This window comes from Ictalurus furcatus, chromosome 26 (genome assembly GCF_023375685.1).
Source record: "Ictalurus furcatus strain D&B chromosome 26, Billie_1.0, whole genome shotgun sequence".
NCBI lineage: Eukaryota > Metazoa > Chordata > Actinopteri > Siluriformes > Ictaluridae > Ictalurus > Ictalurus furcatus.
Window position 1 is genome coordinate 11,907,536 of NC_071280.1, and position 25,744 is coordinate 11,933,279.

Below are 25,744 nucleotides of genomic sequence, written 5' to 3' on the forward strand. Positions count from 1 at the left end.
CTAGAGGAAGGAGGAGGAGGACAAGAAAGTGAGGGAGGAGTGCTTGGAAGGAGAGCAGAAATGTTTACTGGTATTTCTTCCAATGTCCCAGTGCCTACTGGTGTATTCTGGACCACGGCCTGAAGCAGCTGTTCCTGTTCATCGTTTGATAGAGATCTAACGCCATCTGAACTATATCTCTCTTCCTCCGGACGAGTCTACACCTCCAATCAGCTATTCTCCACACTGAGATCCTAGAGTTGGTATTTCTTAGTAAAGAACAAGGGAAATAAAGCAAAGGATTCATCCTCAGGCATACTAGAGGAGATGATCTAACAGTCAGTCTCTGCCAAGAGATCAAGATATCTTTTCGCACAGATAAGAAAAATCTGCCCTCAAGAACATCACAAACTTTTGCCGCTCACCCAGGTTGAAGGACACCAACCAGCAGAAAGAAAAGAGGTCCGATTCCTCCAAATTAACCACAGTGAGATATCCATTTCCAATCTTTGCAATAGTGAAGGCAAACCTCCCCTCGAGGAACCAGAACTCAAGACAAGACTTATCCATCAATGTGAAGATCACATAGCCTTTGAAGGAAAAAATTTAAAGCAAGCAAGGGACAATCCACATTTCCCAGGCTTCTACCAGCATATCATTCTACTAATCAAGACTAGAGACGTAAAAAAAAGAGCCTGTTCACCAAATTCTGTTCACCTTTCATAAAGTAGACATCTCAATCCAGACATCTGCACTCCAAGAAACGTTGAACTCCAGGCACTAATTGCAGGAAGCTCCTGATCTTCATACTAAAGCAAGTCATCACAGAGGTAAGAGATAGGTCAAGCTTGGAGGTTTGACATTGATATTCTACTGTCAAAATAGATTGGGTCCTGAATGTGAGGTACCCTGGAGCAATTTTGCTATGAATACAGAAAGTGCATATTCATAAAGCTGTAGCATAGAGCTGACAAAGATCTCTACCCAAGTCCACAGAGGAATTCATCAGGTGAATACAAACCACACGAGTAGAGTAATCCCGGAGTATTCATGCATGTTTATTTTTGTGCCTATTTTATGTATGTATTGTGAATTAATTGTTTTCATATTCATCAGCTCTTTTCTTGAACACATGAAGAGAAATTATATATATATATGTGTGTACATACATGTGTGTGTGTGTGTGTGTATATATATATATATATATATATATATATATATATATATATATATATATATATATATATACACATATTATATATATATATAGATAGATAGATAGATAGATAGATAGATAGGTATATAAAATGTTATACAGTATAAAATATACATATATAAAGCATGTGGACACCGTCACAGCTATATGTGGGCCTTCCCCAAACTGTTGCCACAAAGCTGGAATCACACTAATATCTAGAATGTCTTTGTATGTCTTCTTTCCAGAAGAGTGGAGGATATTATAATAGCAAAGGGACTAAAACTATCATAGGATATTCAATAAGCACATATGAACGTGATTGGAGAGGTGTCCACAACTTTTAGCTATATAGTGTATGTAGTATTATATACACTATATACTTCTAATCCCAATGAAATACAACTTAATCTGAATATTACAAACAATCATTATAACCCAACTATCACTATATTTATTGCTTCAGAGCAGGGTATACAACCTTTTGTGATTTCCTCTGCTTTCAAAAGTCCTGGGTTCAATAAGGATTGCTACATGTGTGTAAAATTTAAAATGAAATGGTTGCAGAGAATTACACACATACACACACACACACACACACACACACACACACACACACACACACACTGAATCTAGCACAAACTGAGTCACATAGGTGTGGAGCAAATAATATTTTTCAATTGTTACTGATATTATGTAGGTGGCTGTGAGCTTAGCATGAAGCACTAGTGAAAGCATTACTATACAATGCATGTGATATAGAATATAAAAGGCATAAAAAAAATTCTCACAGAGAATGCAGACTATATAAACTATATTAGGTGTTCAACCATTAAATGAGGATTATTCAACCATATTCCACCATTAAATGAGGATTCAGGTTAGGTTAAGTGGAAAATACTTTAAGTTTCAGAATACATTATATTTTACATGAGCATCAGTGTGAGTTTCCGTTCATTGGTGTCATCAGATTTTGGCTTTAGGTCAAGATTGTTCATGTATTTCAATTGACATTGTAAGAACAGGCACACATCTGAAAATAGATGCTATGCCATTATATTGTAACAATTCTCAAGAGAATACTTTAAAACCACACACACACACACACACACACACACACACACACACACACGTTCCTGTCATTGCCTTGTGTTAACTACAACCCTAGCATGTCCAGTAGCTTAACCGTGTGTATTTTTTGCTGTAATTAGTAATCAGACACCACACTGCTATTTAAATCAGCATCTCAGCAATTTAACAAACGCCCACACCCACACAGACCTCTCCATGTAATCTCCAATTCCCTCTGTGCAGTTGTTTTGCTGGAAAATGGTTTTGGACTGGGACAGTAAGACAACACTGTGTACATATTTATTAGTGCAGTGTATCTAATAAAAGTGTCTTGGGAAATCTGTATGATTTGCGTTAAGGTTTTGGCTAGAATAGGATGGGCCGGGATCCATTTTCATATTAAACTCAATCTCATGCCACTTTGTTGCTCAGATGAAGTCAAATGTACCGCTTCCTATTTTCCTGCTCTTTCCATATCCAAAAAAGGCTGTAATAGCAGCAATATTCAGCTATTTTCAAAATAATAAACATAATTCATCAAACATTTCAGAGCAGCAATTCTAATCTAGGACTTGATCCCTCGTGTTTTTAGTGCTTACTCGTACAGTGATTCATGGCTATATTTAATATTTGTATTGTACTTTTAATTCTCACTACATACAGTTCAAGATTTGGATAGCTGCTACACTAAGTCAAGCTATTAAATTACAAAAGATTTTGATAACGTTTGACAAAAACTGGCATTTTCCAAAAATCATTGTAGCACAAATATCATTGTTAAAATGGTAGAGCAAACATCTCACTGAGCTCACTTTCCTAGTAAAGATGATCTTAATTTTACTATGCTTTTGGAAAACTAGGCCCATATTGATTCTAATGTTTTGGAAAACATTCTTCTGTACAACTGGGTGGGAGGGATTGCATTAATCTCTCCCTTGTCAATCAAAACAACACTAACCAATCATGGGTGTCCGTGAGCTCATGTATGTGGAAGAGGAATGATAGAGCTTTCCTCAGGATGTGTTCAGCTGCACTGTGATGAAGCATGAGCAGCAGTTTCAGGACTAGCTATTGTGGGGATTGGCACATTGACCAAATTGGTTGAAAATACAACACACTAACAAGTAAATAAACAATATGAACCTGTTGTGAACCTATTCTGATTTTCATCCATGAAAAATAAGCAGCAAATAATTTTAGATCACCAGAATGTTTTCCGAACGGTTAAAAACACAAACAAACATAAAATCTTCAATAATTGTGGATGTTCTGAGAATATTGTTCTTTAAAATTTGTTTACAAAATACAAACATTTGTATAGTATTTGTTTCGTCAGACTGAGAATGTTGTGTGAACAACATTGATAAACAAAGCATTACTACAGCAGATGTTTGTAGAACATTGGAAACGTTATTTCTGGATTGTCACAAGGCTAGCATTATTCTGAGTTGTTCCTTGATTATTATTCTGATTATTCACATCAATTATTCTCAGACCATGTCTATGAGTCAGAAGCTAAAACAACTTTAATTTAAACCCACCCCTTCTCTAAAGTATTGTGTTCTTTTCAAGTGTGCCTTACTGTGTCTATTGTCATAGCCATGAGTCCGACCCAGAAAAACAGAAAATAGGAAGTGCCTGGTTTCTCTGCTGCTGTTTTCAGAAGCCTGTTTCAGCACGCTGCAGCCCCCATCCCTATCTGCAGCCCCTCTTACTGCATAAAAGAGCATTGTTCTGTTTCTGAAGGGTAAACAAGTAAAGGAGATGGGTGTGAGGTTCACCCTCTTCCTCCCTTAGATGGATATGGCTCATAGGTATGCTGTTCTGGTTCTGAGCATGTTAAAGAAAGAGCTGACTAAGATGAAATGTTTTTAAAGACAGCTCCTCCTGTTCAGTGTTTTTTTCTCCTTAGGAAGACCTTTCTCAATAATATTTCAGAGATATACATTTCTGTGGGAAAACTGTAAGTAATAGCTACTCGTGATAGCATTCCACACAAACCTACAGTATATACAGTACTATATATATGGTAATTTATTGCAGAGTCACTCAATGGGAAAACTTTCTTTAGTATATTTATGGCTTGAGAATTGCAGTGAGGTTTACATGTTGTATGCGCCAAGTGCATTGTATAACAGTTCTAGCATTGTATTTTTACCCAGAAAGCTGACTTTTACATGGGCTCTTTGTTTGTAAGTGCTAAACGTTGCCCTTTTTGGCCTTACTGTACTTGTTTCCTTTTAAGTGCTGTGTAAGAGGGAAATTATATTGTTTGAGATTGCTTCCTCTAATGGGAGGGGCAGAACAGTGGCTCTTACCCCCAGATATGGAGGCTCCAAGTGGGCTTCCGTGCCACCAGTCTGTCTGCTGGATGGTTCCGCAGCCAGAGTTGAAGTTTCCTTAATAATATCTTAAGTATCTTAAGAATGAGTCCATGACTCGGATACCATTTGTGTCTCATTGATATTACATTTAAAAATAAGTATGTAAGGTAAGGGTAAAAAACATTTTAAGCATCCCTCACAACAACCAACAGTGCTGTGGAAAAGTATTTGTTTTCTTTTGTATTTCTCATACTAAATAGTTTTAGATCTTCAAACAAAATACAGTTATCCACTTTTGAAAAAAGTTATCCAATAAAATCTGTTTGTTCCACCTTTAGCAGGAATAATTGCAACCAAACACTTCCAATAACTGGAGATCAGTCTTTCACTTACTTCTAGGACTAGGGCTTACCCCTGTGCTTTAGATCATTGTTTTGCTGCATAATCGAGTTGTGCTTGAGTTTCAATTTATGGACTGAAGACCGGACATTCTCCTTTAGTTATTGCAAGTTGGCCAGGCCCTGAAGCAGCAAGACATCCCCACAAAATCACACTTTCCCCACCATGATTGACCGTGGTATGATGTACTTTTTGTGGAATTCTGTGTTTGATTTACACCAAATGTAATGACTCATCAATCTACAGGACATTCTCCCAAAAGGTTTGGGGATCATCAAGTTCAGATGAGCTTTTATGTTCTTCTGAGTTAGCAGTGGTTTTCACCTCACCACTCTTCCATGGATGCCATTTTTGCCCAGTGTCTTTCTGATAGTGGAGTCATAAACAGTGACCTTTTTTTGATGCAAGAGAGGCCTGTAGGTCCTTTGATGTTGTCCTTGGCTCTTTTGTGACTTACTGGATGAGTAGTTGCTGTGCTCTTGGAGGAATTTTGGAAGGTCAGCCACTTCTGGGAAGGTTCACTACTGGGCAGAGTTTTTCCATTTGGAGATAATGGCTCTCACTGTGGTTCTTTGGAGTCCCAGAGCCTTTGAAATAGCTTTGTAACCCTTCCCAGACTGATGTTTTTCAATCACCTTGTTCCTCATCATTTCTGGAACTTTTTTCAACATTGGCATAGTGTGTCACTGGATAAGACCTTTTAATCAATTTCATGCTGTTGAAAAATTTCTATTTAAGTGTTGATTTGATGGAACAGGGTTTGCAGTAATCAGGCCTGGTTGCGTCTAGACCAGCTGAACCCCATTATGAATGCACGTTTGTAGATTTGTGGAAGTAGTAACTATAGGGGCAAATACATTTTCACACGTCATGTGTATAATTACACATTTAATCAGTGCATGGCAGTATATTTTAGTCATCTGAACTATGCAATTAAACATGTTGATGTATAAAATGAAATGTGATTAATTTTATATGAGAACGTGAGAGTTAATCAGACCAGCTCAGGAAAGTCAATTCTCCTCTACTAATTTTTATTTATAGATGCCTTCCAATAGAGGTGTGTCTCACAGTATGAGCTAAAGTTTAGAGCTCAGATATATTTAGGCACATTTCTGGGGTTGGTGAAGGGAAAAAATATTGAACAGTGTAGTAAATCAGACACTTGATTTCTGCATTCTAGTTAGATTTTAAAGAAAATCACAACATTTTAAGCTAGAGGTAAATGCATTTTATGTTGAACACTGACATGGTGTCAAAGATGCCTCAATTAAACACAAAGTGGTTAATCTTTGATCAACCAGTTAGTAAACATGCAATAAAAATAATAAAAAAAAAAGTAATGGAAATATGGAAGATTTATTTTTAAATAACAAAAAAGGGGCAAGTATGTTTATTTTAGGTCCCTAAAATAGAGACAGCCCCGTTCGGAAGAGTGGAAGTATGGGTTTGAGAGTATTCTGTCCAGACTGTTCCCACCAACTCCCTTGAGGATCAAGACAACTAAAGGCAGAAAAGGCAATTGCTATTGCTCCCCACTGACAGCATGAATGAAGGGTAGTATGAAGGCTGCTGGGTTTTGCTGTAAAAATGAGAAGTGAGTGCGACAGTCAAAGTCTCCAAAAGAACTGTGGCTGCTTCTGTAAGATGCTCAATAAAACTTACAGCTAATTTCCTTATAAAACTGAATAAATAGTACCGGAGACTAGTATTTCTTTTTAACAGTTTTATTTCATTATTTTGAAGGCATCTTTGTTCTACAGCATTTCTTTGTATGTGCTTAAAACCTTTGCACAGTACACACAGTGTGTGTATAAAATCTAAAATATAATATGAAGCAATTATAATAGTAGTATAAATTGAATAGCTATCTAGCTTCTATTGTGTGTATAAAGCAAGCTGCTTGCAATACTCCTTTACTAGCAAAGAACAGAAAATAACATGACAACAATTCAAGTATGTTGTTTACTGCACAATTATGTTTGGATAATCGGGATTTACTTGTGTGGTAAAACACAATGCAGCCCATTGGTGCCACTGCCCTCTAACATAAGGCTAGCTAAGTGTCAAGGTTGACAGTCCTTGTTTGAGCTAGCATATCTCTGCTTATTTATTATTATACATAATTCAATTTTACATTAACAAGCATTAGAATCATTGTAATGTACTGCACTTTTCAAGAAAAAAAGGTCAACTGCAAGTAAAGTCATGTTCTGATATACAAGTATAAATTAAAATCCGTAACAACCTGCTATAATCTAGTCTCGAGTCAGCCATGTGTACAACTGATAATGTATAGATTATATATATATATATATATATATATATATATAATTCCTCGAGTTTGAAAGTCTATAACAGTGTAATGCTAACTGCCAACATTAACCATCATCTGTTTTTAGTCATATTAGCACTGTCTGATGGAGCCTGCAAGATTAATACCTTAAATGTTCATAGTTTTATCTGTTTTTGCTCCAAAAACGCCCAAGGAGTTCTATCTAAGCGGATGTGCCACTAATAAAACAGAATCCAAAAGCAACTAGACTCTCAGATCCAGACAGGGAATGATACGCCCTGTAACGTATGTGACTGTGTTTATTTTTAGTCAAGACATCCTTGAAACGGTCAGCCTCCTTCCCACAATCTTGAGCCTGTGAATGTATGAGAAAAATTAGTAAGTGCAGAGGCACTGTACGACCCCTGACAAACACACACAGCATGGAGATGGCACACTCCGCTGTGTGTTAGTGTAGCACTATAACAAAACAAATACACCCATCCATCATCTTAAATGCTTCACATCTACAGTCTTAGGAAAAATGGTTCCTTTGGATAGATGTTAGCTTTATAAAAGGGGTTGTTACAAACCCTCAGTGAGAAGGAAAATAAAACTGTTATAGAGTTGTATAGAGATATTATTGGGTTCCTCCAATGGGATAAGCTGAAGAACCAAAGTAGTAGATTTTAAGTTTTTGTTTTTTTTATAAGAATGTATAGGCTTCATAGTGGGTTTTGTGCCATTGCCAGAAAGTTTCACACAGCATCTGGTTGATACTAGAAATGTTTGGGACTCCGAGAAATAGACCCAATTAAATTTATAGCAGAGGTTGAGGAGCCACAATTCACTGACCTTGCTGACAGTGCCTACATTTCTACATCTGGGATTGTTTCAAGTCTTTTTCAGTGTTAACTGTGGTATTGGTTCATATTTTCAGGGTGTTTCTGGTGGCACAGGTTCATATAAACTTTTAGGTTTAGGCCATGTTTTCTTTGTGTTTAAATCTGAATATTTGAAACTCTAAATAGGCACAGATACAGGTAGTGGCATGGGGTTACACCCCTATTATCTATTATTTTAAATCATGCTATACATTTCAACTCTTTTTATAAGAAACTATTAAGACTGATGTATTTTCTGTATCCCTCAAGCAGATCGACCCCAATTGCCTATGGCTGACTGGAGCTTGCTCGGTAATTTCCTAGAAGAGGTGCAGGAGCACTCAACCTCAGTAGGAAAGGTGTGGCTCACCATCCTCTTCATCTTCCGCATCCTTGTGCTAGGCACTGCAGCAGAGTCATCTTGGGGTGATGAGCAGGAGGACTTCACATGCGACACAGAACAGCCAGGTTGTGAGAATGTTTGCTATGACCGTGCCTTCCCCATCGCCCACATACGCTTCTGGGTGCTGCAGATAGTCTTCGTATCTACACCTTCACTGATCTACATGGGCCACGCCATGCACACTGTGCGCAGGAAAGAGAAGATGAAGCAGAAGGAACAGGAAGCTCAGACAGATGATGGTGGAGGAGGAGGAGGAGGAGGAGGTGCAGAGAAGTACCCAGAGGAAGAAAGGGATTGTGGAAAGGAGGAATCCAGTGGGGGAAAAGTGCATCTGAGGGGTGCACTGCTGCAGACCTATGTCCTGAGTATCATGATCCGCAGCCTGATGGAAGTGATCTTCATCATAGTTCAGTACATGCTATATGGAATATTCCTCGACACACTATACATGTGCAAGGGGCCTCCATGCCCACATACAGTCAACTGTTACATCTCACGGCCCACTGAAAAGAACGTCTTCATTGTGTTCATGCTAGTGGTGGCAGGTGTGTCTCTGTTTTTGAGCATTGTTGAACTCTACCACTTGGCATGGAAGCAGTGCAAGAGGTGCATCATAGAAAACCAGGCCAAAAAGCATCAAAGATTCAATACAACATTAGCTATAACCTCTGGTTCTCCAGAACCTTCCACACTAAACCGAGCCTGTACCCCACCACCCGATTTCCATGAGTGCCTAGCTACATCCACTCCACCTTCACACCTATTCCAGACGAAAATGCACACACACACTCATGCACATCCAAGCTTCCCACCATTTACCAACCACCTGGCATTCCAGCAGAATTCTGCCAACATGGCAACAGAGCGTCACCACAATCATGACAGTACAGGGCCCGAAGACTTTCTCAAGATGAGCTTCTCACAGGAATCCACAAACATGCCCAATATGTGTGTTCCACCCACACTGCCAAGCAATGGATTTCTGAGTGACAAACGACGGTTCAGCAAGAGCAGTGGGACCAGCAGTAGAGTGAGACCAGACGATCTGTCTGTATAGTCTTATGCCCTTAGGTTAGGCAGTCATAAAATGACGTAAATTACTGTAATAAAGTAGTAAGTTTTGTACTTGAGCTAGTGGATTTTGTCAAGTAAACATCAAGAGTACACCAAGACCTATCTGCTGCTGCTGCAAAAAAAATTGATTACATTAATTCCATAAACTACATTATATTTACCATAGGTCTGTATTATGTTTCATAAAAATGGCCATGGGATAGTAGTAATAACTGGGGCCCTTAACTCATTCATTCATCAATCTTCAGTAACCTCTTTATTCTGGTTTGCGGTGGCTTCACAGCCTATCCCAGGAACACTGGACTTACCTTGAATAGGATGCTAGTCAATCACAAGTCACCATGTGCACACACATTCATGCCTAAAGAATTTAAGGCAGTCAGTCCACCTACTGGCATGTTTTTGAGGTGTGAGTCTATATGGACATGGGGCAACATGCAAAATTCTGCAGCTCTGCACTACATCATGCTCAGGATCATACCGGGTACAGTAGAGCTGTGAGGCAGCAGCTCTAGCTGCTGTTCCACTATGTTGCCCTGGGACCCTTAACTGTGAAAAGATAAAAGGGGTATAGTGTATATTTCACTGGATCCAGGTCACAGCAAAGCTTAAAACAAGCTGGAGGTTATTACAGACATCACTGTTACAGGTTTTAAACGGCATAACTTCAGCACGTATTATGAAGCCAGAAACTTACTTATGCTTTATTTTGCATTATTCTCGGTTAAAACAAATGCTCATAAGGCTCCTGCAAATGAAGTTTGTTCAATGGTAGAGCCTCATCATCCAATATCAATTCTTTATTATGCAAGTATTCTCATTGTAATAAGTTATCAAACGTATGACACCTGTGGTTTCCATATGTAAATAGTAATGTGTGTGAATTAATAGTAGTTAATAAAAGTTCATTTATTTTCAGTTCATTTATTATTTTTTATAAATCTGTTTTTAAGCGTACACATCAGCTGAAATGACTGTTTTGGGCAAACATTAAAAATGTGTTTCATTACGTGTTAAACGATTAAATGAATAGATTACCTCCAAATAAAAAGTAATTTTTCTTAAATTATGAGCAAAGTTCTTACAATTCCAAAATGATCTGTATTACATATGTAAAATTTTTTTCTCTGGGTGTTCATTCCAATTAAAAAGACACGTTTAACCTAGTGGTACTATGCCATACAATTCATTTTCCAAACCCTGGTCCTGTTATACTCCCTGTCCTGTACATTTTAAGATAAGATGGTGATTTTTATTCTATCCCCTGCTCTAACACACCCACTTCAACTCAGGAAGAGTTGTTAGTCAGCTGATTAGTTGATTGGTGTTGGGAGCAGAGAGAACACTAAAATGTGCAATACCAGGCTTGGGAAACTGCTATTCAACATTGCTAAGGATTCACTTCAACCACTAGATGGCAACAAATTTCAGTGCCTTTTCCCCTCCCAGTGTTGCTCAATGCCGAGTGTAAAAGAATCCACATATTTATCCAAATTCCCCTGCAATGCTAAAAGGTCATGTATGCTCATCTGTCCAATGAAGCGCTCACGTTCTGGGACTTCTTGGCCAGGGAAAACAGAAACTGGCACACTTGTGTTTCTGCAGCTGCTAAATAATCATACCGCATCCTAAAATTAGGCCTGTATGCCATTTGTCCCCTACATTGTGTAATTTTAGAAGTACAGAGCTGAAGCATGGGAGCAGCACAGTGGGAATGTCACCAACCCAATGTGCGTTTAGTACGCATGCGTGAAAATGGTGTGCAGTGTGCAAACTGACTGGGAATGCAGATTAGACAGCGACATTGGAAGAAGAATTGGGATAAAGGTTACGATCATACAACACCAACTCTTAACAACGAATAATTCTAATCAAGGGCTTGAGGAATGTTTGTATGTGTGTTCAAGATATTCAAGTGTGACCTGGGGGATTAAAGTCAATTTAAAGCTTAGATTTAAATGAAAGACACTCATCTAAAAGGGTGGAAAAATCTCTTAATATGGCAACACTGACATTGCAAGGTTTATTCTAAGAATTGAGGGGTCGTGGAGTGGAATCCTTAGGGATAATCAATGCTCTGCTAAAAAGTGGCTTCACAAAACATTTAGCTGGTCATTCCATGTCCACTTCCAAAAGTGTACATTTCTGCATGGCACTGAAAAGTCTGTAGTAATTACCTCAGGTCTTCTAAGCTCTAGGCCTGGGAAGACACGTCCAACTTCACTCACCTTTGTAAAAGTAAAGCTCAAGTTCATTTTGTAATAATGTGCATATCTGCGCTTAAAAAATTATAATAAATAAATAATTTCAGTACGCAATAAATTCTTTAAGATCAACATTGTGCTTTGACTTTTTAAGGGTCAGTTAGTAGGCACTGAAACTACTCCATACAACAATTGGCCATAACATTAAAACCACTAATGGCACCTGTCAAGGGGTGGGATATATTAGGTAGCAAGTGAATATTCAGTTCTAGAAGTTGTTGTGTTGGAAGCAGGAAAAATGGGCATAAGCGTAAGGATCTGAACTACTTTGACAAGACAAGGGCCATGTTGTCTAGACGACCAAGTCAGAGCATCTTCAAAATGACAAGTCTTGTGGGGTGTGCCTGGTATACAGTGGTTAGTACCTACCAAAAGTTGTCTAAGATCGGACAACCGGTGAACTGGCAACAGGGTTATGGGTGACCAAGGCTCCTGATGCGTGTGGAGAAAGAAGACTAGACTAATTTTGACAAAATTGACAAAAAGTTCATGCTGGCTATGATAGAAAGGTGTCAGAACACACAGCTTGTTGCATATGGGGCTGCACAGGCCAGTCAGAGTGCCAAGGCTGGCCCCATCTATTGCCAACAGCACCTACAATGGGCATGTGAGCACAAAAACTGGATGCTAGTGCAATGTAAGAGGGTGGCCTTGTCTGATGAATCATCATATGGACGGCCATGTGCGTGTGCATCTGGGGAAGAGATGGCCCCAGGATGCACTATGGGAAGAAGGCATGCCTGCAGAGGCAGTGTGATGCTCTGGGCAGTGTTCTGCTGGGAAATCTTGGGTCCTTGCATTCATGGCAATGTTACTTTGGACACGCACAACCTACATGAAGATTGCTGCAGACCAAGTACATCCCTTCATGGTAACGGTATTCCTAATGACAGTGCCCTCTTTTTGCAGGATAATGCGCCCTGCCACACTGCAAAAATTGTTCAGGGATGGTTGAGGAACATGACAAAGAGTCCTCCAAATTCCCTAGATCTCAATCCAATCGAGCATCTGTGGGACATGCTGGACAAGCGTGTCCGTTCCATGGAGGCCCCACCTCTGAACAGGATTTAAAGGATCTGCTGCTAATGTCTTTGTGCCAGGTACAACAGCATACCTTCAGAGCTCTTGTGGAGTCCATGCCTCGACAGGTCAGAGTTGTTTTTGCAGCACAAGGGGGACCTACACAATATTAGTCAGGTGGATTTAACCTTATGACTGATCAGTGTATTTGGATAATCTAAATTTGATTTTGCACAACCCAAATCCTCCAGCAGGGGGTGATGTTAGATCATTCACATTCATTAAAAAAAAAAAAAAAAAAAAAAAAAAAAAAAAAAAAAGGACACAGTACTCCCTGACACTTTATACCAAACAATATATTTTATTTGTCTTCCTACACCACAGCCCAGCCTTAGGAAGTGGTTCAGTACCAAATTCAATGGAGTTACACATGACAAGCATCAACACAGGAGGGCTGGGGACATGAGGACAACCTATTAGCTTTTTCTGTTGTTTTTCCATCATTTGTTTTCTACAAAAAAAAAAAAAAAGAAAAAGAAAAAGTTCACCACCCCATCAATAATCCAGCGCTGCACTGTGTTGCTGTCATATGTGGCTAAAACAATTCAATTTAACCATTCCCCTTCAGCATCTTCCCAGGTATCTGGCGTTGCTGTCTTTATTTGAGACTTCATGGCTCTGGCAATTGATGTAATGGTGATACTGAGTGCATCTTCCCGGGATCTCAAGTGCCACGGTCCAGCTTACAGACAATTCCAGAACATGAACCAGAAACCACGCTGACAGCAAACATCAAATTACTGTTTCTACAGCCTGTTGTCAAAGTGTTTTTCTCTACAATAAAAAAAGAGTAAAGGAAAAAACACTTCTTATTCTTTACAATTAATTTTTGTTTGTGCTTGTTTTTTTTTAATAATACTATGATCTGTATGAGGTCTTAGTTTGGTTTTATCATACATGGGAGTAGCAAAGGAAATTAAATTTAAAATATTCTGTACGCCTCCATGGTACACAGTATTTTGTGGTGGTGTTTGTTGCACCAATATTGGCTACCAACAGCCACCTCCCAAAAACCCTCCCCCTTTACAAATGTAGATGGAAAAAAAAGAAACTATAGAAGTCACTGGTAAAATCCCTTTAACAACACAAGTACAGTACACACATACAAAGAGCATTTCATGACTCAGAGGAAAGTGATGCGATGAGATGTAAACATACAGCCAAGATGGTGCAACTTGTGACAAAATGTTCCTTGACTTTTTTTTGTTTTCATTTCCACTGCTGTTCATTCAGTTTGGGTTTTGTTTCCAACCACATTTGCCACTCAGTTATAAGTCTCCTTTTGATTTTTAACATAAAAGTACAACGATAAACCGCTACTTTAAGGTCGTCCTTTAACTTGGTTTGCTGTTGGCTTTGTATGTGGCCTCACGCATATTTACTATGGCCACACAATGTCAGGCTAATAAAAAAAACCTTAAGTTGAGAGTCTCTGAATCCAAATACATTCCCAATGTTCCAAAAAATCATTCCGTTGCAAATTATGCCAAATCTGGATTTAACTGTGTGGAGAGCATGTTATTGTAGTGTGCAGACAGACCAATCCCCTCTTCGCACTCCACCTGCAAAATGGCCTCCATTCACATGAGGACTTCCTTTTTACACATCCAGGTGTCTTGTGAGCATGAGGGTGTGTACACACATTAGCCTTGTCCTACCCACATGTGTATGCACACATGAAGTGTCTGAATTTTCACACACTGTTTGTCACAAAACACACACCCACTTACAGCTCGTTTTGTATCCTTTTATATCAAAAAGTTCTTATTTTCACAGGTTTTACAGTATCCAGAGTGTTCGGCCACAAAACACCGATGCTCGTCAGCTCCTTGTAGCAGCTCAGAACATTATATTCCCAGGGTTCCCAGGGCCTGAATTAAACCCCATTCCTAGGTCTGCTGCCATGCCCCGAGGCCTCATCTGAGGAGGCATCATCATAGTCTGTTGAGGGCCACCCATCCCTTGTAGTGACATCATCATGTTAGGGGACCCTACAGGGCCAGGATGGTTGTACATAGGCCTCTCCTTGCCTTGCATCATACCTGGGCCTCCCATCATACCCGGTTGCTGGCTCGGTGACAACATCCTGTGCTGGGGCCCCATCATGCCTTGGCCCATAAAACCTGGTGGCCGCATGGGGTTGTGACCAGGATTCCCCATTGGCATGTCCTGGGGTCCCATGTGTCCAGGGCCTGGGGGACCTCCCATGCCCTGCATGGGGAGACCCATCCTCACGTTACCCTCCCCCATCATTCCCTGCATGGGGGGGAAGCCAGGAGGGCCAGAAGAGTGAGGTGGTTTCCCACCAGGTGCCTCTCCTCCACGGGGAAAGTAAGACAGAGTCTGGCTGGGTTTCTCTGAGGGGATAATACGCGAAAGGTCAAATTCTGGAATTCCAGAAGCACCCGGCCGCATTACCTCATGTAAATCTGAGTCATTAAAGACACCCGGCATGTTATTAAACTCCTGTCCCCCAGGTGTGTTGGGTTTGCACATTCCTGGTTCACCACCAGGCCCATGGGCCATGTTCCCCATCCTCGCCATTGGACCCCCCTCTCCCGGGAAGCCCATTCCATGTGGAAAGCCACCCTGAGGACCAGGACCATTGTGAGGAAATGGCATCTGCTGTGGTGGTGACTGTCCAGGAGGGAAGCCCTGTCCTCTGTGAGGCAGACCCATACGACCTTGGGGCATCATCTGGTTGTTACCCATGCCTGGGTCTTGAGAGACTGGCGGCATCATCATTCCATGAGACATCATGCCAGGACCCATAGGCCCAGAGTGAGGGGGCATGTTAGGGCCCATAGGATTGGGTGAAGGCATTTGGTTTGGCATGCCATGAGAAAGAGGCTGGGATCCCATGGTGTTCATTCCCATAGGGCTGAGCGAAGGCATGGGCCCAGATGAGTTGGGGGTCATCATGCGTGGATGGCCTTGATGGTGGTTTCCCATACCTGCAAGAATTATCACAAAGGGAATTTAGACAGTATTAAATGTAGATTTCTACTGTAACAGTGCTCAACCATATGAAACAAGTGATTACATTAGATTCTGAGGATAGACACAGTGAACAAAACAGGACTACAGAATCAGATGTACATTAGGCCAATACAATTCTCTTCTGTTGGCACAGTATAAATATAAAAATTTAAATACAGTAATTATAGGATCCTACCTATAAAACAAACTCTGCTAAAATGTAATCAAACCAAGTGTAGGTTTCTTGATTGATTCATCTTCAGCAACTTAAATAAAGAAAGTAAATGCTTATTTTGAAATTGATGCATGCTACATGTTCCAAAAAAGTTGGGACAGGGGCAATTTAGGACTAATAGCGATGCGACAAGTTGAAATAAGGTGGTGGTGTGAAACAGGTGAGACAATCGTCTAATCATAGTATATAATGAGCCTCCAAAAAAGGCCTAGTTCTTCAAGAGCAAGTCAATGTTCACCATTCTGCCAACAGATGTGTCAGCGAATAATCTAACACTTTGAGAACAACTTTCCCCCCAAGAAAAATCGGTAGGATTTGGGGCATTTAATCTTCTACAGTGCACAATATTATTAAAAGATTAAAGGAATCCAGTCAAATCTCTGTGCGTAAAGGGCAAGGCTGAAAACCACTTCTGATCTTCGATCCCGCAGACGTCAGTCTTAAAAACCATCATGAGTCTGATATCCTGACATGGGCTCGGGATTATGTTGGTAAACCTTTGTCAGACGACACCATTCGCCACTGCATCCACAGATGCAAGTTAAGGCCTTTAAGACCTAGGCCTATGCAAAGCAGAAGTCATACATCAACACTGTCCAGAAGCGCCGTCCATTTCTCTGGGCTCGGTTTCATCAGAGATGGACAATAGCACAGTGGAATCGTGTTTTGTGGTCCGATGAGTCGACATTTCATACAGTTTTTGGACAAAACAGCTGTCGTGTTCTCTGGGCCAAAAAGGAAATGGACCATTCAAGCTGTTATCAGCGTCAGGTCCAAAAGCCAGCGTCTGTTATGGTATGGGGGTGTGTCAGTGCCCATGGCATGGGTATCTTGCTCATCTGTGAGGGCACCATTAATGCCGAAAGCTATGTACACATTTTGGAGCAATGTATGCTGCCATCCAGACATCTTTTCCAGAGACGTTCCTGCATTTTCCAGCAGGACAACGCCTACCTAGCATGGCCTGCCTGCAGTCCTGACTCGTCTCCAATTGAAAATGTGTGGTGCATTATGAAGCACAAAATAAGGCAACGAAGGCCCCCATACAGATGTGCAGCTGAAGAAATGCATAATGGATGAATGGAGGGAAATTCCACTTGCTAAACTTAAGCGTTTGGGCACTGATGACACCAGTTGGTTAAGTGTTCTTAAAAGAAAAGGCGATATTAAACGTAGTAAACAGTTGACTGTCTTAACTTTTTTGGAGTGTGTTGCAGTCATCAGATTTGAAATGAGCGTATATTTTCAAAAATAAATTCACAAAGTAAAACATTAGATAATGTGTTAATGTGTTTTCAATATAGTACAGAATGAATAGAATTTTCAAATGATCCTTTTTTTTTTTTTTTTTTTGGCATTTTCCTTACTGTCCCAACTTTTTCGGAGTCAGGATTGTACATAATTTTTTTTTGGTTAAGGAAACCAGAGTTCCTGAAACAGGACATGGGTAGAACATGCAATGAATGCAATTTAATTTTTTATTTTTCAATTTAACTCAAAACTTTTTTTGGTTGCTTAGAAGATCCATCCAAGGCGGACACCAGAGTACCTTGAGGAACACCCCAAAGCATGGGAAGAACTTGCAAGCTCTGCCCAGACAGGGTGGAGGCAGGAATTGAACCCCCAATCCTGGAGGTGCAAGGCAAACCTGCTAACCACTAAGTCAACGTGTCCCCTGCTTGGAAGATGTGTTAGCAAAATTTAAGCTAAAAGCAAGTAAACTGAACTATTTAAGATACTTGCTTTACTTTTAATGAATACAAAGAAATTATGCGCTTTATAACTATTTAAGCATTCAAGTTGCCACATGTACATTATATGCAGAAGGGTGACAAATTGAAGGAAAACCCAACATAAAATGTTTTATAAAGGTGTTGGGCGACCATGAGCAACTAGTACAACAATTGATTCTCCAAGTCTCTGAAACTACACTGGAGATAGGAACCCCATTCTTCCATCTTCTAAGATATTCCCATAGTTTTATGGTTTTGATGACGGTGTTGAGTGTGGGCTAACATGCCCATCCAAAATCTACCACAGATGTTGAATTGGGTTGAGATTTGGTGACCAGGGAGGCCATAGCATATGATTTACATAATTTTAACACTCATCAAACCACTCAGTGAGCCCTCATGCTCTGTGAAAGCGGAGAGGGTCGCCCTGGAAGAGACCACTCCCATCAGAATAGAAATGGTTCATTATAGAATATAGGGGATCATTTAGAATAACTTTGTATTGATTTGCATTGACCCTCCCCTCTAAAGGGAGAAATGGACCCATTTCAAGGCAGCAAAATGGTTTCCACAGACCAACTATATATAAAACAGAGCCAACTATTGTTCCTTTAATTTGTCACCAGTCTGTATTTTAGTCAAACATTAATATAGTCTTACCAGGCATATTATTGTTCATGGATGGAAGGTTTGGCGATCTTGCAGGTGGCGAGTCATCATCTGAGCTGGCCACAGTTTTAATGGCGTCATGATAAAGGGGTGTGGAGCTAGGCATAGCAAACTTTGACATACGCGACATCATGATGGAGAGAGGGTTCTGGGATAGCGTGGGTTCTGGCGGCATGGTGTAAGGACTGCTGGACGGAAGACTTCCTGGGACACTGATAGAGCCCGGCTGGCTGGTAGAACTACTGGAAGGGGGTGCGGACGGAGGAGCGCTTCCACCTGGAGAAAATAAGTAGAGCGCTTAGTAACAATACAAACAACAGTTTTTGCCACCTATAGAATCACGATGTACATTCCAACAAATTAAGATGGAATGTCCTGCAAGCTTTACAACAATTGTATGATTAATCCATACATGTTTAAAATAAGACAAAAATACTTAATAGAGCAGAATTCTGTACCTTGCTCCACATTGCCCATCATATTTGGTGAGGTCATACTAAGTGGAGGTTTATTTTGGGGGATCCCTGGACTCTGCATGGGCGGCTTGGGTGAGGATGTCCAGCCAGGGGAAGGGGCAGGAAGTGATGGTGACTTCATATGGACGGGCGATGCCCCTGCTGAACCCATCATTGGAGGAGACTTAATGGAGGCAGCAGCTGCTACTGCTGCTGCAGGCTGCCCACTAAGCATGCTGGCCAACTGTGAAGGCGTCTGTGGAGACTTGAGGTTACCCGAAGGGGAGCCTAGCATGGGAGACTGAACCTGCCGCAAGGTGGGGGACTTAAGTGGGTTTACATTAGGTGAATTGGCTGGGCCAGACTGGACACTCAAGTCTGAGGGTTTGCGACCCATATTCCTCTGGTTAGGTGGGGGGCCTGAGCTGTTGGGAGGCTGATTAGGAGGTAAAGATGGCATGTGGCTGAGACGACCATTGCCACCAACATTACCTCCTCGTTGATCAGTGACAAAAGGTGGCTCACCTCTGGGACCTCTTTGATTACCAGGCCCTTGAGGACCCATGACTGGGAATTGCCGGTTTGGTGCCATGTTGAAGTCACCTGGATGAGGCTGGTCAGGAAATGGAGGCCCCTGCATCATCTTCTGCTGTGGAGCCATGGCCTCAGACATGGGACCTCCACCGTGCCTCATTTTCATAATCTCTTCTGGACTCATGTTCATCTGTGGCTCTCTCATCTTGGAAGCCATCATCTGAGGACTGGGCCCCATGCTGACATTGAGATTGCCAGGTCCCATTCCAAACTCACCCATGTCACGCCCCAAACCTTTCACAAACTCCATCCTTGAAGAGGGGCTCATAGGACCTTCACCTGGCATTCTGGGAAACATCATGCCACCTCCATTCCCAGGCTCCATAGGTCTTTGGTTCCCCATTACCCGGTTCATATCCATCATCATGCTTGGTGGTAGACCCATACCTTGCTTGTCACCCATGCCTTGATGGAACATAGCTTCTTGAACAGACTGAGGGTTGGGGAACCTCTCCACACGCCCACCTGGGCCACCAAACATCCCCTGACCTGGTGGAAACCCCCTTCCATCTCCCATTTTCGGCATGTCATCAGGCCAATTCATGCTAGGCCTAGGCATGGGGTTAGGCCCTCCCTCCATATCAGGGTTCATCATTCCAGAGAAACCTGGCATTCTCTGCATGTGTGGATGCATTCCTCTAGGGCCCATATTCATTTGCTCAGGAAATGGCTCTGGGGCCCCAGGTCCCCACATTTCACCAGGATTCATCTGGTAGGGAGGCGGAGGCCCACGCATCATGCCCCGTGGGCCACCCTGATGAAGCATCATGTCTCCCATTGGTCTATGCTGCATTTGCTCCTGTTTGCGCTTCTTCTCTTCATAGAACTCCTGCTGTAACTTCAGCCAGGCCATCTGCTCTGGTGTCATGTGGTCGCCATGTTCTCCACCAGGTCCAGGATGTGAATTCATGGGGCCCTGACCTTGTGGAGGAGGCCCAAGGTCATCTGGTGAAAAAGGCATATCCCTGGGTCCTGGTGGCCCAAATGGAGGTCCTTCTGGCCGTGGACCCCCAGGACCACCAGGTTTCCCTAAGCTCTGAGACTGAGCAATCATAGCTTGAAGTGGCCCCTGTTCAGGCTTCTTGGGACCACCTTCCATCATGGAAGCATTGGGTGGGGGTACACCCATGTTCCCCTGACCCATGGCAGCCATGTCTTTGTCATCTGGGAAAAGCATACGTTGGATATCACGCAAAGTCTGTAGGGAGCGTTCTCGATGCTCCAACTGCTCCTGGGAAAGACCCTCAGGGTTGTCCCCCATGCTCGACATGATCTCATGAGCAAGCTGCTGCTGGTGCTGGACTGTTAATTTAACATCTGCTCCTTTGGGCAGGTCAAGGGAAGAGAAGCCCTGTTGAGGGCCAGCATTTGGAGCCTGATTGGGAGGCTGACTACTAGGCGTCCCTGCAGGATTACTACCATCATGTGATCCAGCACCGTCCTGGGGGCTCTTAGAGTCCATGCCTCCTGATGGTGGGCCATCCTGGGTGAGGCTAGCTGGTTTAGCCACTTGGGCTGCTTGCTGAGGTTGGACTGGTTGCGCTGAAGATTGCTGCTGTGGCTGGCATGGCTGTGCTGCTTTGGAGGCTGTTTGATGATTCTGGTCAGAAGAATGAGAAGACTGCTGTTGCTGGGATTGTGCCCCTTGCTGCTTGGGATCATTCCTGTGTGGCCCAAGTTGATTGTTCTGAAACAGATAAAAGAGGATTTTCCAGTTTTAGATGAACGCTGAAGGTATTAAAAAAAAAAATTAAACTGTTTAAAATGTAAATTGTTTATTACCAAGGGAAGTTGTGGCTTGCCACCCTTGCCATTAGAAATATTGTTCATGTGATAAGTGATTATGTTGTCTGTACGGCCCGTGATTACTGCTTCTGCAGCCCTGGAAATCAAAGAGAACACACACACACTGTGGATAAGTTTCAGTATTTCATAAACTAACAACTACGCCCAAAGACAAAATTTTCACTATACTGAAGTAATACAGCTGAAACCTCATTAAATTACAATTTCTAATCAAGGGTTTAGCGTTTCATCCCACTCGTTTACAGTACTAATTGATAAATTACATTTGAACCTCTATGGTTATCAGTGTGCATGCTTGCAAGTTTTTATTCACAACTCAACAGATGTACAACACAAGCAACAGAAGAAGATAAACAGTCTCAGTCAGTATTGTGACACCAGACTCATCACCCTTCCTGTGTAACATCAGCTCTGTAATGACATGCAGCTGAGTGGGAGACGTTTCTTATAGCAACTGCATGCATCCCTGATAGATTGTCACTGACATTTGGAATCCTGCTGATTGTGATCTAAAGGTTTCACTAGTCTCTGCTACCATGCCAGTGACACTAACTCTTATTTCTCACTTTTTCAACACAGACCCAGTCACATAGATAGGATTCATTCAGTAACAATTATGGGAATTAATTGGCATCAGTCAGATGTAACTGGGGAGTTTTGCAGTCGTAAACTATATAAATGAAATATGTAAACTAAAGTACATTTCCATACAAATTCAAAATTATTAAACATGGAGAGAGTTCATGTAGGTTCTTGTACATGGTAGTTGGTATGTTGATGGTATGGTTGTTTATCTGCTTGGAACTCTTCTTAGGGTGTGGATATGTTGCCTACCATTATACCAGTATGAGACACTTTTAGATGAGAAAACAACAGGTTTTATATTATATAGACAGGATGTGATGTGCGAGTCAAAGACAAAGCAGTCTTGCATAATGGTTGCACTTGTAATGAACACAGGGCAATGTCTTTCAGTCAGTATATGAAAACTGCTAGCATGGTCTCTACTTCAGGGACTATTCTACTCTCTACTCTGACCTTGTATACAGACACTGGTCAGTCATTATTCAATCAAATCCATGTGATTAAGGGTTAGAGAGACAAAAATATTGCTAAAATTTGGAGAGAAAAAAAAATCTGCAGTCCTGCTCTACAGCTACACTGAAGGCTACTGTCGGTAAGGTCATAAGATTAAATAATCAATTTAAATACTACTCAATGCCAATTATTAGAATACTCATGTCCAAAAATAACACCTATGCATCTGAATTTTAAAAAATTGGTTTTATTTTGCATACATCATGTCCAGGTTTAAGGATTGAAGAGGAATACATGGTCCAATAATAGCTACAACATAGGTCTTTTTTGTTTTTTTGCATTGTTTGTTTTTTTACCAAATAATATGCTAATAAAATTACAGTTATAGGTAATTGCATAGCATGGAGGTAAAGCTCTCCTCCCTAAATCAGCAACTTCTGATTAAATATGAGTAATAATTTTCTTGAAAGACTGAAACTATGAGAGATAAGCAAATAAATAAATAAGTGGAATAAGTCTTACTTGTTTGCCATTTCTGTGGTGAAAACGTAAACAACCTTTGACCCAGCTTTCTGACCGCTTCCCAACTCTGATGATGTGTTTTGTCCTCCAACAGCATTGTGGGTAGGCGTGGAGGCTGCCAGGGTGCTCGGATCTGGCTTGATGTCATTGGAGTTACAGTCTGAGAGGTGGGGGAAGGCAGACAGGGAAAGACATGTCGTTTAGGTACTAAAGAGGATAATCGCCTGAAATTAAATCAGGATGGTGGCAAGTAGCTCTCCGACATCGATAGACATGGTCTAGCCCGCTAACTTTAACCCACTCAAACAAAACCATCATATCTAGTCACTTATGAAGTGTTTTTTATCCAGCAAGCTAGAGAATAAAGTAAATATTTTAACTGTTCAGCAAGAAAACAGCCCAAAAAGTTCCTTTTTCTTTCATAGCATCACACTTTTTTCTCTCACGCACTTGCTTTTTCTTTCTGACTGGCTGCTTACTTGTGTGTCAAAGTGTAGTCAGACTTCTTTCACACAAAGTTGTGACACTATGCCGTTTGACGCATCTGAGCTAGTATACCATATATGCATACAAACTTCCCACCAATACTGCCGAGACACCAAATGCTATTACAGGAATAGCAGGGTAGCTCACAGCAGTTCAAAAACATCATATTATATTTGCATTTTTGTATTATTATAGTATTTATTCTCCCCTGACAATAATCATGTTTCTTTCATTTTAAAGAAAATTTCCTATGGATTGTAGCTCTAAGTCACAAGGGTCCACCTTGGAGACACAGACCCAAAAAAACAAAAAACAAAAAAACAAACAAAAAAAAAAAAAACAGTGGTGGGGCAATTACAACAGAATTGTTGTGTTTTTTCTGCTCTAGGACAATTTATTTAAACTTAGTGCTTAGTACTAGGTTTTAATCAGCTACAACATACTATGAAAGTAAACACATTCCACAATTCTCATTTATGACAATCACAGCAGGTTCAAAATTCCAAAAGTCAGTCACTTACTGAAGAATCCTGGGTCATCTTCATCACTCTCACCTCCTGAACACCAGTCAGCTCCACTATAGGGCTGTCGTCGTTCGGCTACACATAACCTCTTTGCCCTACTGCCCAGTTCTGGAGTGATGGAGGAAACATGAGAAATATGAGTGCTCTCCATCCTATACAAAAACCATCATGAGTCATTAACACTTGGTGAAAGGAACTTATTTCATTAGGTGAACTGTACTATTTAAACCATTAATGAATAGACACATGGGGTGGCCTATAATCAAATAAAACCTACTGAGCTGTCTGGACTAAAAACAGTTAATTTTTCTTAGTTTGGGATAACTTTTTCATAAAATCTTTGTTAGTATTATGACAACCTCAGAATCTGCATTCTGTCTGCAATACGTAAAAGGCTCTTTTGAAAATGTCACCATCTCTGAGCAGTTAAGTTCTTCTTGCTTCTGCCCATGACTTTGTGTTCTACTACCCTGACAGTCAACACCATATACAGTGCCCTCCACTAATATTGGCACCCTTGGTAAATATGAGCAAAGAATGCTGTGAAAAACACTTTATTGTTTAACCTTTTGATCTTTTGTTCAAAAAATTCACAAAAATACTCTGCTCTCATGGATTTCAAACAAATGCAGACTAAACACAGGTTTATCAAAAAAAAATCTTTGTTAAATATAAGTGTGCAACAATTATTATTATTATAATAGAAGTTGTAGTCAACTGGAAATGTTATGAATCAACCTGGAATTGGACATGTGTCTCTATCGTCTCAACGCACTGTGAAAAGAATGGTTCGAGTGACCAAAAAATCTCCAAGGATCACAGCTGGAGAATTGCAGAAGTTAGTTGCGTCTTGGGGTCAGAAAGTCTCCAAAACTACAATCCAAAGTCACCTACATCACCACAAGTTGTTTGGAAGGGTTTCAATAAAAAAGCCTCTACTCTCATCCAAAAAACAAACTCAAGCGTCTTCAGCTTGAGTTTGTTCAGACACTACTGGAACTTCAAATGGGATCGGGTTCTATGGTCAGATGAAACCAAAACAGAGCTTTTTGGCAATAAACACCAGAGATGGTTTTGGTGCACACAGAGAGGTAGCCATATGGAAAAGTACCTCATGCCCACGGTTAAATATGGTGGTGGCTCTTTAATGTTTTGGGGCCCTTTATCTGCCAGAGGACCTGGACATTTTGTTAAGAGTCCAGGATGCCATGTATTCTATCACATATCAACAGATATTAAACGAAAGCCTGACTGCCTCTGCCAGAAAGTATAAAATGGGCCATGGTTGGATCTTCCAGCAGGACAATGAACCAAAACATACATCAAAATCAACACAAATGGTTTACTGACCACAAAATCAAGGTCCTGCCATGGCCATCCCAATCCCTTCACTTGAACCCCATAGAAAACCTGTGGAGTGAACTGAAGAGGAGAGTCCACCAGCACGGACCTCGAAATGTGAAGGATCTGGAGAGATTCTGTATGGAGGAATGCACTCAGATCCCTTGCCAATTATTCTCCAACCTCATCAGGTATTATAGCAGAAGACTCAGAGCTGTTATCTTGGCAAAGGGAGGTAGCACAAAGTATTGACTAAAAGGGTGCCAATAATTGTTGCACACCTATATTTAACATAGATATTTTTTGATAACCCTGTGCTTTGTCTACAATTGTTTGATATCCATGAGAGCAGAGAATCTGTGAAATTTTTTAACAAAAAGTTCAAAAGGTTAAACAATAAAGACAATTTTTTCA

At 41.0% G+C, this 25,744-nt stretch overlaps 2 protein-coding genes across 4 annotated transcripts in view; one reads left to right on the forward strand and one right to left on the reverse strand.

The window, feature by feature from the left end:
- Positions 1–10,522, forward strand: gja5b (gap junction protein, alpha 5b). Of its 2 annotated transcripts, none has more exons than XM_053614975.1 (2): positions 1–809; positions 8,398–10,522. In XM_053614975.1, exon 2 carries the CDS (start codon positions 8,418–8,420, stop codon positions 9,585–9,587), a length of 1,170 nt encoding a protein of 389 aa, XP_053470950.1. In that variant the 5' UTR covers positions 1–809; positions 8,398–8,417; the 3' UTR covers positions 9,588–10,522. The 2 variants fall into 2 exon arrangements, with proteins under 2 accessions (XP_053470950.1, XP_053470949.1); XM_053614974.1 differs by having other exon boundaries at positions 8,401–10,522.
- Positions 10,523–13,229: 2,707 nt separating this feature from the next.
- The window catches only part of bcl9 (BCL9 transcription coactivator), a 52,613-nt gene continuing 40,098 nt past the window's right edge, over positions 13,230–25,744 (reverse strand). For both annotated transcript variants that reach the window (XM_053614970.1, XM_053614969.1), the window contains exons 6-11: positions 23,987–24,097; positions 22,980–23,139; positions 21,396–21,495; positions 19,023–21,300; positions 18,556–18,840; positions 13,230–15,902 (exon numbers count right to left, since the gene is read on the reverse strand). In XM_053614970.1, coding sequence (XP_053470945.1) covers positions 14,788–15,902; positions 18,556–18,840; positions 19,023–21,300; positions 21,396–21,495; positions 22,980–23,139; positions 23,987–24,097 — 4,049 coding nt within the window. In that variant the 3' untranslated portion in view covers positions 13,230–14,787. The remainder of the gene's footprint in view (positions 15,903–18,555; positions 18,841–19,022; positions 21,301–21,395; positions 21,496–22,979; positions 23,140–23,986; positions 24,098–25,744) is intronic.